Source organism: Scomber scombrus, chromosome 16, assembly GCF_963691925.1.
Source record: "Scomber scombrus chromosome 16, fScoSco1.1, whole genome shotgun sequence".
In the NCBI taxonomy this organism is placed as follows: Eukaryota; Metazoa; Chordata; class Actinopteri; order Scombriformes; family Scombridae; genus Scomber; species Scomber scombrus.
In genome coordinates this window covers 18,670,779-18,683,414 of record NC_084985.1, presented here as the reverse complement: position 1 = coordinate 18,683,414, position 12,636 = coordinate 18,670,779, and the positions used below count along the sequence as shown (strand labels likewise).

Below are 12,636 nucleotides of genomic sequence, written 5' to 3'. Positions count from 1 at the left end.
ATACATGGCGCTATTGTTGAGACATTATAAATGACCCCATTAAAATTAATGACAAAAGTAATTAGAATTTAATTAGGAAATTAGCACTTTTTATGATTGTTACAATTAACCCTAACTGATGTTACTACTGAACCTAGTTGTGGAGTAGATTCTACCAGTGTGCCCCTCTGCTTTTGATGCCAGAGCATGTCTCTTTAGAGATTACATAGGATGCTTTGAATCAGATGTATATGAGTGCTTACTATCAAATCTCTGGGTGAAATAACTACAGATTAATGGGGTAATAAGCCAAAGGCGTTTCAGAAGTCCCTGCTCTCATTTAGATCTGAAATTGGAGGGCAATTCTTTCTCTAAAATATTTTTGTGACATTTATGGTTGGGAGTAGAGGCAGAGAGACATAAAGAGAATGTAGGACTGAAAGATGTGGCAATGGAAACTGAAAAAGTATTATATTAAATGGAAATTTAGATGAGAGTAGAATGAAGCATGTTCAGCTTTGTATATTTGTGTGTGTGTGTGTGTGTGTGTGTGTGTGTGTGTGTGTGTGTGTGTGTGTGTGTGTGTGTGTGTGTGTGTGCATGCATGTGTGTGTGTGTGCTTACTTTGTGATGGATGAATGACAGTAGGCATGGCAGCTCATCTCCTCTCAGGCGGCTGGGTGACAGAGAGAGATGTTACAGCGCAGAGACAGCACAACTGCCACAGTGGCAGGCAGGTGTCACACACACACACACACACACACACACACACACACACACACACACACACACACACACACACACACACACACACACACACACACACACACACACACACACACACACGTAGACTAAGGCACGCACCTGCATGCAACATCAAGATCCCCTCCTCTACTTCCAGGCTTTCACCTGCTTCCCATCTCACAACCCTGCCACCTCTGTCCACCACCTCTGTCTACCCGTCTCCTGCACCCCCTCTACCCCCCTACATGTTTCCTGTAAGTGAGCTGTCTCTTGGTGGGCGGCGGCCTCCTCGTCTTCTTTGCAGCCTGAGACCTGAGCCCGTCAAATGCTCACCACCCCCCATCCCAATCAATGGAAGCGCCATGAATATTTCACACACCTCAGGCAGGCGTGAGGCAAACAGAGGAGTGTCCCGGTCGCCTGCGGGGGGGAGGAGAAATAGAGGTATGGGGGTAGGAGGATTGGGGAAGGAGGGTGATTTAGGCTGTCAGAGCGCCAGTGTGGTGGAGAGATGGGGCTTCTCTTCCTGAGTCAGACAGGGCCAATAACTCATTAGAGAGAGAGAGAGAGATGTAGAGGTGAAGATGTGGCAGAGAGGAAGCAAGGAGAGGTGGGAGACGAGAGGAGAGCTCAGCACAAAAGCAAGGAGTTTTTTTTGTTTCTTCTGTCTCTCCGTTTGCATTTCTCCTTCATTCCATCTCTCATCTTTTCTCTCACCTGACCCTATCCTCCTCATCTCTCCTTTTTATTGCCCCCCACACAGTCCCCTTCCCCTCTTCCCCTCAGCAGCTCCCACTCACCCCTCTCCTCCCTCCTCCCACCTCCTCTACTCCCTCCTTCCATCTGTCTTTCTTGCTGCAGTGCCCATGCTGCCAGGCAGTATAAATCACATCTCTGGGCTTGGCTGCAATGGGCCTGAAAATAAAAAGGCATAAAAGTGTCGGGATGAGCTACGGGCTGGGGGGGAGAATTCCTTTATGATGGGTCTAAATCCTCCTCCCGCTCTGTGTCCTCCCCAGCTCACAGACACAAACACACACACACACACACACACTCACACACACACACACACACACACACACACACACACACACACACACACACACACACACACACACAGAGATTGCTTGTAGATGCATGCACATGCACAACATATGCCTCTACTCTGAAATTATCCCCCCCAAACAGCAGTAGCTTGGGTCCCTCTCTCTCTCTCATTGACACCTGTGCAACCCCCCAAATACACACAAACACTCTACCACACATCATATTAAGCTCTTTGTTGGCCGTGATCAGAATTGAGATGTCCTCTCCCCTCTGTCTTTAAAGCGACAGTTCAACTTAAACTCCAGTCTGTGTTGAGATAACCCCGTCGCTGCCATCTGCCCTTGCTCACATTTCTCTAAGCACTTGCAGGAATGCCTAGAGACAAAGTGCTCCTCTGTTTTACTCTGAAACAGCAGAAAGAGATGAAAGATGGTAGGGATGTCATCTACTACCTGCTGCCACTTTATCATAACTGATTCAAATGTGTGAAGTCAGGACGAAAGAAGCGGTGTGACACGACAAAGTAGTTCAGCTCTTGTTATCACTGATGTAACTGCTATTCAGTGAGGATATATGCTTTTGTCCAAATATTAAACATCTGAAGAAAAAAAAGCGACCTTTATGTAATGATTCAGAAACTAGAAGTTTCACAGCTGATTATAAGATAATGCTTTTGCAGACATGGTCTTTCACATTTTGGGGGCTTTAAATGATGAATTTTGCTGACAAAATTGATATACAGGGAGCTCATCTAAAGTTTATTCTTTTAGTAATGAGGGGTAAGTGAAATGAATGAGAGTGAATGTGTGTCATCTTTTCTTTACTGTCTGAGATGGATTTCACAAAGGTTTCACCCTGGATTATAGCACAAAGGAGAGTCACTTCACTATGTATAACGATAATTGTGGACAATTTATGATCTCTCTAGTCTCCATCTATGTATCGTTCTGAGTAAATAAACCAATAAAAAATGATTGAGGTGGTCTATAACATATTGAAATGAACCTGCTGGCAGAGATGTATTGTAAAGGTTGTCTAAATGATTATGGGAATGAAGGTGAGTGAAAGCACAGTGAACAGGCAACTCCATCACCTGCTAAAATCAACCTTTAGCTCAAAGTTCTCCTTTAATCTACGTCCCAATGTGCACTTTGTCAATTCTATTAGATCACGCTGGGTGCGGTAAGAACACATGCGCACACACACGCATGCAAACACTCACACCGAGTGATGATGATAATAGTGAGCACCTCCCTAGGTGAAGCCTATTCAGTCACAGTGGGAGCCATCTCAGACCTAATTATGCTTGGTTTGGCGTTTTAACTGTATTGATCAAAATGCTGAAACAAACGAGGAATGCTTATCAAGCTAGAAAAGAAGAGCCCTCAGGAGTTAGTGTGTGTGCGTGTGCGTGTGTGTGTGTGTTTGTGTGTGTGTGTGTGTGTGTGTGTGTGTGTGTGTGTGTGTGTGTGTGTGTGTGTGTGTGTGTGTGTGTGTGTGTGTGTGTGTGTACTCCACAGGAGTGAGTGAGAGTGATGGCATAGGTCTGAGAGGTGGTGAGATATTGGTGGTTATAAAAAATTGCAATTCTGAGCTTTTGAGTTATTAATTACAGCCTCCCCTCCTTCATCCCCCCTTTTTTTTACCAACCATTACAAATTACAGTTACACACATGCACACACACAAACACACATACACACTTGGACAACCACTTATTCCTATACATATATGCTCACATATGCAAGCTCCAGGACATACACAAACACACACACACACACACACACACACACACACACACACACACACACACACACACACACACACACACACACACAAATTAGCCCGTCCATACCGGCGCTATGCGTACAATACCCTGCTCTGATGAGCAAGCTCCTGTCGACCTTGGAACTCTCTGGAAAGACAATGCAAGGGGAGTCATGCTGCGAAAGGGAGGAGGTGGGGGTGGTGGGAGTAGATAAGGTGGAGGGAGGGATGGAACGAGAGAGACAATAGATGAGAGAAGGAAGGAGGGAGAGAAAGAGAGTAAGTGGAGCTGCTCAGTACAGGGCAGGAGGGCAATGCTCCCTCCCTCTCTCCATCTCAGCTCATCTTGAATGCAAATGTGGTTTCTATACGGTTCCTTTGTGCTGCTTCTAACTGCTCCAGAGAGAAGCAATTACAACTGCTCCATTCACTCAGAGAGAGAACGACACACATGGATAGAGAAGGGTAATTAATAAAGAGATAGAAAGAATGAAGGAGGAGAGGAGGTGAACACATACCTGTAGAAGCTCTTCAAGTGGGATTGGAGCAATGTATTGATTGTAAAGGCAGCTTTGTTATTGACATGCACAGGCATCGATGTGAAAAGCTGACCTGGCCCATCATTTCTGACCAGCTACTCTATGAAAGGTCAAAGGTGAAAGGTCATTAGCATTACATCAGTAGAGTTACGTATAGTGTCTGTGTGTAATACAGCCCTCAGTAAATAAGCTACATCTGTTTTACATACACACACACACACACACACACACACACACACACACACACACACACACAAACACACACACACGCACACACACACACACACACACACAAAGGCTGCTTCAACCGAATGGACAGAATTTATTAAATCAAAAGGACTCCATCCAGATATGACATATGACATCACTCTCCATTCCTCACCTTCCTCCTGTGAACAGATAGTTGCAGTGCCAGGGCTGTATCCTATTGCAGTCACAGTGGCCTGGTGGCGCTGCAAGGTATGGTGGGAGTTTTTATGGCAGTCATTTGGGCCGCTAATATGTCATCTCCATTAGCCGACTTTTAACACTCCCAGATAGATGGCCCTGTGACATTTATCTGCACACGGGTCGTATTTTAGCTGTTAAATGGCTGACGATGTGCGGAGTGCGTGCTAAATGAGTATGTGTGAGTGTGTGTGTGTGTGTGTGTATGTGTGTGTGTGTATGTTTTAGGTGTGCAATGGTAAGGGTGGGAAAAGAAGAGGGAGAGGGAGATGCATTGACTTTTAATGATGCTCTATGCAATAGCACTTTAGAGGTAATAATCACAAATACAATGCAAGTCGTCACCTCTGACCCCACACTTGCCCGGCGCAATAGAGAGTAGTGAGGAAGGGGAGTTGGCTGCGAGGTCGAGACCCGGGCCTCCTTTCTCAACAGTTAGACAGCTGAGGTACAGTAAGCCAGGCCTGCAGTGTCAGCAGAAAAAAAAAACACAAAATAGAACAGCCAATTAACTTAGCAGCCTACAGAGTGATTATGAGGATTGAGAGAGAGGAGGAAAATGAAAGAGAGAACTAAGAGCAAGAGTGATGGAAAGACACGAATGGTGCAAAAATGAAGCACAGGGCCGGGGTGAGAGGTACACAGGGTAATTGCTCATATGGATTTTGCCATTGTTGGCTTTTGTAGGGTCAAGGAGGTGAAGACATTCCCTGTGGTGGCTTCAGGTGAAAGTCTAAATGAGCTAATAATTTGGACTCATAAACTAATACTAATATTGACGGCCACTACGTATATTGAAAAGCATTAGAAAGATTCCTTCCATAAAACAGCCGTAAATATGATATACCCTCTCGTCATTTAACTCATCAAATACAGCAGAACCTTTTCGCCTACACATAAAATCCCACCAACTATGCCACATCAAAAAACTGAGAATATGTTCTGTGTCATTATATGTGTTGCCTATAGGAGCTCGGTCACCTGTCCAGAGGCACTGAAGTTGACTAATGTGACAGAAAATTAACAATTAAAAATATCACAGGGGCCCAGAGCCACTGCATCGTGGTCCGTTCACAACTCAGTGGACACCCTAATTGCTTTGAAATACAATTGGGTTGGGGCTTTGTTTGGTGTTTTGGAGGTATGAAGCGCATCAATGCACACTGGAAATTGAGTTATAAATTACAGAGCTGAAATAGACATGTACCGTGAATACTCAATATCCAAATGCTAGATGTTCTCAACTATAAAATGGCAGATGCATGCATGTACACACAAACACAAGATCGCCACTTGCAGTTGCATTTCATTTTGTCAGGAAATTGACTGGCTCTGAACCAAACAGTGTGTGTGTGACTATGTGTGTGTGTGTGTGTGTGTCGTGCTGCGTGCCTGTCATGGGGTACTTTGATAAGGTCAACCTTAACAGCAAACAGAGATGGAGAGGTCCAACCACAAACCAGTGGGACTTGGAAAATGACAGAGGATGAGGAAAAGAGAAAATGCTCATTCATCCGCAGCTTTCCCACCAGTGTATGCCCGTGTGTGTGTTTGTGTTCACAGCTGTCAGTGTGTTTTCAGACACGCAGATATGTGTGCGCTCTGTGTTTGCTGTGTGAATACAGCTCAGTGGCTGGTGTGTGAAGTCTGTGACAGCTTCATTATGGCTTGTGCGCAGAGGGAGACAGCACCATCCAGGGGAAGGAGAGAAGAGGACAGAGATGCGGGACAGGCCAGGTTTACTGTTGGGCTGGCCCATGTCAGTCCAGCCACTGGCGGAGGGAGGGGGTTGGGGGACAGCTGCTGTCTCCTTTAATGAGCCTTCACTTCTTTCATCAGCTTTCAATTTACAGGACTGTCCAACACTTCTACAGTGCCCCCCAATCCCACCCACAGAGTTTGAGGCCATCTTGTTTCTTGCAGGTGATTCCCAGGAGTAGTCTGTAATAGTTAAATTAACTTGCTGTCTTCCTTATATTAGGCCATCTCACTTGGGAAAGCTATGACTTGGGGCTGAAATATGACCTCTACTTGTCAATATTCAAACACTGAAGATGCTTAAAATCTAACATACACACACTTAGATTGTAGATGTGGTACATTTACAAGAACCTCTAATATCAAGAGGGATTCCAGATCATAAAGAGTATAGCGGAGGGCAAGAAGACTGGCAGAAATGTTACTGCTGTTTGTCACATACACCCTGGTACCAGTTCATTTGATAAACCTAAAACTAATAGAGTAACACAACAGGCCTGAAGAAAGGTTAGCTTATAGTGTTCAGTTGTTGAAAGTTTGGGTGTTGATTTGAATTTGTGGTCATTTTTACTTTAGATTTAAATTACATCTCTGAACTCTGTTTCACCAAAAGGTTTGATTGAGGTAGGATTTGTTGTAAGGATTTATGTTAGATCACATTAGATTTGGCCAGTTGTACCAAATAAACTGGCAACTAAATAGTGGCGGTTATATACACAAAGATTTAATAGTCCCATGTATCCCTGTCCCTAGAGACGCATGGCAGATTTCTAACAAGCCAGTGAAATTCATAGGATTTGCTTGTGATCAAACCACCACTGGATGTTTTACATTGTTCAGACTCCCAGGGAAGTAACTTGAGACATATCACACACCAGTCTCTAATTTTCCCTACATATTTCTCAAGCCCAGTACAACTTCAATCCATCCACTAGTTCTGCATGGACACCGCTTCGTAAGATAGCAAAGTTTTACAGTGATAGTACATGACCCCCATAGCAACTTTATCAACACTGTGAACCTCGATTCCCAGAACTGTTATTTACTCAGCTCGAGGTCCTATGATGTCTACACTCCCTCTACTGGGCTGTTAGTGCAACAGTCATGCACTGTTGTAAAATGTACATCAAGAGATGCAGGTCAGATGAAGAAAACAAACCCTGGCACTTAAAATTCGGCCAAACTCAATTAGATGAAACATTCAATGAACGAGGAGTAAGTTGTTTTTCTTCAAAAAAAACAAAAGACAGTTTATTCATCCATTAATAAGTCATAAAAGTATTCTCAAATATTTAAAAAAAAACCTGTCTAACAATTCAAAACATCCCTTGCTAACCTCAGTACAGCTTCAGTGCAGATAAAAATATACATATACAAAACAAATTTAAGAATTTACCAATATGTATTCTATACATTTTTTTTTAAAAACATATTTTTTTAAGTACACGCTGAATTAAATGACAAAGGTATCGCTTTATGAGAAAACTAAAGCATATTAAAAAAGAAAACAAATTTAAGGGGAGTAGTGAAGCAAACAAGTAAAATCTTTTTGCTCTTTGGAAGGTTAACTAAGACAGACATTACCTCCATGAAATATAAATAAATTGATATATATAGATTATCTTTGTCCAAACAGAAACAGAGGTGGGTAAGTCCATCTCCTGTGCCTCAGGGCTCAATGAGTTGTTCTTTGTTGGGGGCCCCTGGAAGACAGCTGAATGACTATCAGGACTCCAAGAACGGGGGGGGGCTTCCTGGCATTGTAGTGTCCACACTTAGCCCCAAGCCCGACGATGAAGAGCTGTGAGGGGAAAAGGGGAAATTTAGTGTCAATTCATTAAACTGACCCAAAAAATATTTCAAATGTGAACCATTGCTGTCTAGGCTCATACCTTTCACAGTCAGAGTCACAAGAGGCCTTGTCCTCTAACCTACTGATGTAACCGCTGCTGGAACGCTGTACGGCTTCAGCCACAGTGTACCTGGTCTTACCAAGAGCACACCTCTCTATCTTTGTAAGGCTGAGGTCTGACTGCAGGAACAGGTGGAGTCGACTGTCTGATAATAACAATGGCGTACGAAGAACACTAAAGAAGAAAGGATATTTAATGAGACAATGCCTAACAGTGAACTAAGATGAGTGAAGATAGAACAGTGCAAACGTGTTCAAAGTCAGTTTCAAGTCCCACCAAACTCATGCTGCAACAGATGTTCTTTAACAGCCTCTGGAGGTTTGAGAAGGGGGGTGGGGGGTGGGCGGCAACTCACATTTCTAAAAACTCCTGCAGGCCCTTCATCCTCTGGGTGACCTGGTCTGTGTTCCTTAGACTGAAGAATGGGTTCCAGGGTGGCAACTTGGGCATTTCTCTAGACAAAAAAAACAAAATCTCAGAAATCTGATTAATTCAAGAAAAATACCACATATAAAATAGATAAATATCTGGGGTGTGAACTTACATGATCAAAGCATTCCGTTCCAAGCAGTGACGCAGCCAAACAAAGTCACTGTAACGCCGCCTCACGCAGGAAGTCTTCTTTCGGAAACACATGCTATTGGTCTGAAAAGAGAGAGACCTCAGTTCAACAGAATAATGCAACTTAAGCTTCAAAACAAAGATATCTTTGAGCTTTTATTCAAGTGACACTCACATGTAAACAGATTTCATAGTCGACATACTGGTGCCAGAGGTCATCTCTATGGAACCTTGGATCCCGAACACAAATGCTGATAAACTCCTGCCAGGTTAAAAACATAACAGGTTTTCATTGCTTTAGAGCAGGATGTGCATGCATTGTCTTTTAGAAAAACTATTTTCTACTAGTCTTTAACGTAAAATATTACCAAAGTGCCACATAGTCGCAACTGCAAAGTCAAACAGGAGAAGCATACTTGACTACTTACAGTTTTTGAGAGACTGTCAAGCATACTGTCCATAGTAGGAACAAGAATCTGCAAGACACACAGGAACAAATAAGAGTGTTGAACAGAAAGACTGATCTTTTCCAACTTGCACATGTCTAAGCATGAAACTAAAAGAGCCTGTGTCATGATGACTACAGAGTAAAAGACCATTTAAAAACCCCCAGCTTATTTAGGCTCAAACATGATTTCATTCTTCTGCATGAAGTAACACTTTGGCTCTTTGAGTTTCAGTGGATGGTTTGTTTGGTAAGCAGAGGCCTGGCTGCCAAATAATTCTTAACGGTCTCAAAAGTACAATCTGAGCTGATGCATAAAGGGGAACAAAAAGCAAAGGAGCGGGATTTAGCCTGTGGGGGGGGGGGGAGGTCTCAGCTATAAAGACCTTAATATCATTCACCACAACAGGATTGAAAAACTAGAAGAAATCATTTTCTGGGACAGAATAGGCATACATAGAGGTCAACCATCTATTTGCCCATTCATACAATAAATTTAGCAGCAAGTATTGTAATATTTCAAAGAAAAAATGTTGAAGCACTGGCAAATAGATGTTCAAACATGTCATATTGATACTATTGTTCCCTCACTGACATGCAAAGCAACATATGTTGGACCATTTGCCCCTTGACACCCTAATGAGACACATGCCATTTACAAGCCTTGAGTCCAAGCAGGTTTAATCAATAAGCACTAACAACATTTGAGCATGTGTGTAAGGCCATCTCAGAGAGTGACTCTGAACCAAGCTCCAGTGAAATCACATTTATAGACTAATTGCATTGAATATATCCTGCGATTAGGTTTCCTACAGACTGGATGCTCCTGTTCATGACAATGTATTGTTGCTTTAGGGTAGCAATGCTGTATAATGATCTGCCAGACCCTAAAAGAAAAAAACAAATCACTGCTGTTTACAGAAAATTTCCTCATAATCTCAAGCGAAATGGGGTCAAAAGGATTCTGCAAGTAAAACCTCAACAGCAGCATGTGAGAGAAGGTATACTTTTTCCCACAGGGACCAATGAGACATTATGGGTTACATAATATTGTTATTTGCTTTAGGCAGCAGTTAAGTACAGTAAGTGGAATGAAACTGATTTATGACCAAAATATGTAATTTTCTAGCTCTGATCCAGGACTTTGACAGGTTGAAACAAGAACTGAACAGCCAACCTGGAGTTTGAAAACAGAGGTCATCACAATTTGAGATACTTTTTAAAACAATTACACCTAAAATAAATACCCAATGAACAATAACCTTTCCATTAATACACAGAATTACAAGCAATACTTTAAAAACTAATTTTAAAAATAAGTAAGGTTTAGGACTATTTAAACTAGTATCACTGTTAGAATAAGAGCACTGCTGTACTGTGCCATTCAAAGTAATGGAGAGTTTCTACTGCATTTTAGAAAGAGGAAAATAGTTTCGGCGCTAAAACAAACAAAAACCACCCAAAAAACAAACAAAAAAACGTCTGCAACCGAACAGAAAACAAAACAAAAACAGAATCCATTTCTAATCTTAATTCCAGTTCGTGCCTACCTTTCTCTCCCTCCTGGTCTCAACTTTGTGCGGACTGAATTACTGTTAATACTAACTGCTAACCACTGAGTGTGACCTCTGGCTCGAAGTTTGTTCACGCCTTTTCTGCCACGGGTTGACCACGACGTTAAAACATAAAAACGTAAAATAAAAAGTCGTAAAAAACAAGCAGACACAATGAGGGATGAGTGCTAGGTGTGTCGTTAATGCACACCTGCGCCTTAATTGGGGAGGATTGGTTTAAATGGTATCACCTGGTCTGAGAAGGTGAACTGTGACCTGAAATAATACAAGATATTAAATTCACCATCAATACTCAAATTTATTTTCTCTTTTTTTTTTTTACTGGCTATTGCCAATTAAGGTGTCATACTCAATAGTATAACATACTAAGAAAGCAAATCCATCTTTTGATTTGTAAAATGTCAGTTCAATTTAAAATGAGTATATGCAATGATAAAAATGAAAACTTGTTTCCTTTATGAAGTAATAAAATCACATGTATGTTCAATACCCACCCTAAACCTCCCCAGCACGACTATATTTACACAATTTTTGGCTTTGCTTACAAGGCAGATGAATTCACGAGATCATGAGATCACGCGATAATTAATCTTGTTACGTCCAAACCACCTTTAGTACGGACCAATCAGCATCTTAATGAGGACTCTCCCGTGTTCCAGCTGCCCCGCAAGGTAAGAGGTGAGAGACAATCACCCGCCAAGTATTTTTTTTGAAAGTTTCAGTTTCTCAGGACTTTTCAGATGGTTCTTTGTAACCAGCCATAGCCACATCAGGTTAATATTTAGCATCTTTAAACATATTCATTGCCTATTCAGTCAACAGCCAGACTACTCACACTGGGAACCACCAGAAGATAAGATAAGACATCTCAGACAAGTAGAATTTAAGCTGATGTGATAACAGTCCATGGTTGGCCATGGAAAACTAGTGTGTAAAAAGTAATGAGTGCCGCTCAGGTCATCCACCACTGTTGGAAAATCCGACAATTAAAAGCTTGTATTTACTGCTACTAGTATGTTACATTCTACAGGGTGTAACGTGTAGCTGAGCTAGTTTGTTGGCACTGATCACACAAAATATAGTATTTCTTGTAAAGAGAAAAAGAGATGAGTGCAGCCTGCCATAACGACCTGAAGCTTGTTCAGGTATTGTTCAAATGCATTAAGGTGAATTTAAACTACAATATACTCACATTCTCACTCTCAACTCAGTATTTCCACAAGTTGCTAAAGTATCAGCTCAACATCTAAATTGGGCAATTCTTGCTATCAGTTACTTTTACACTTTCACCTAGTTTGATACCAGCAAAGTTACTCTTGCTCTTTCTGCAGCAGCAATATTCCTCTAAATATTACACCACACAATCAACAGAATGATATCGTCATGTATGCACATATTGCCTGAAATGAAGAATAAAAACAGTGTTCATACCAAAGTTCTCAGGAGTCTATTCCAAAATCCTGTCCAACCCAGGAGTAAAGCTAAACACAGCTAGTGAGACTGGATATCAAATAGTCTACCTCAGGTAAAAATGTTAAAGAAGGTTAAAGTCTGCTCATTTGCATATAAAGGCGTTTTAATCTTGAGTGAAGTCAGCAGTATTTCACTGGCTGTTGCTCACTTTCCAACTGTTTGGATTAGCTCTCAGAAAATAACTTTTTTTGAAGTCTAGGTAAATCTGATTGGCTGGTTATGGTCAATATGTGGAAGTCCAAAAGTGCTGACTCAGTATACTACCCCATGAACTGGACTATAGCCAACTATCATTCGCTGTCCACACAAAGCCATAGATGACATCTTGGTATTTCAGTCTCTTAAAGTCTGCTCATTTGCATATAAAGGCTTTTTAATCTTGAGTGAAGTA

At 41.9% G+C, this 12,636-nt stretch overlaps 1 protein-coding gene across 2 annotated transcripts; it reads right to left on the bottom strand.

The window, feature by feature from the left end:
* Nucleotides 1-7,508: 7,508 nt before the first annotated feature.
* LOC133995996 (sorting nexin-10A-like) lies at nt 7,509-12,597 on the bottom strand. Of its 2 annotated transcripts, none has more exons than XM_062435511.1 (7): nt 12,204-12,597; nt 9,182-9,229; nt 8,929-9,015; nt 8,737-8,837; nt 8,548-8,646; nt 8,172-8,366; nt 7,509-8,080 (listed from the first exon to the last, which is right to left on the bottom strand). In XM_062435511.1, the coding sequence occupies exons 2-7, from the start codon at nt 9,212-9,214 to the stop codon at nt 8,005-8,007; spliced, it is 591 nt and encodes a 196-aa protein (XP_062291495.1). In that variant the 5' UTR covers nt 9,215-9,229; nt 12,204-12,597; the 3' UTR covers nt 7,509-8,004. The 2 variants fall into 2 exon arrangements, with proteins under 2 accessions (XP_062291495.1, XP_062291497.1); XM_062435513.1 differs by lacking the exon at nt 12,204-12,597 and adding an exon at nt 10,749-12,166.
* Between the last annotated feature and the right edge of the window lie 39 nt (nt 12,598-12,636).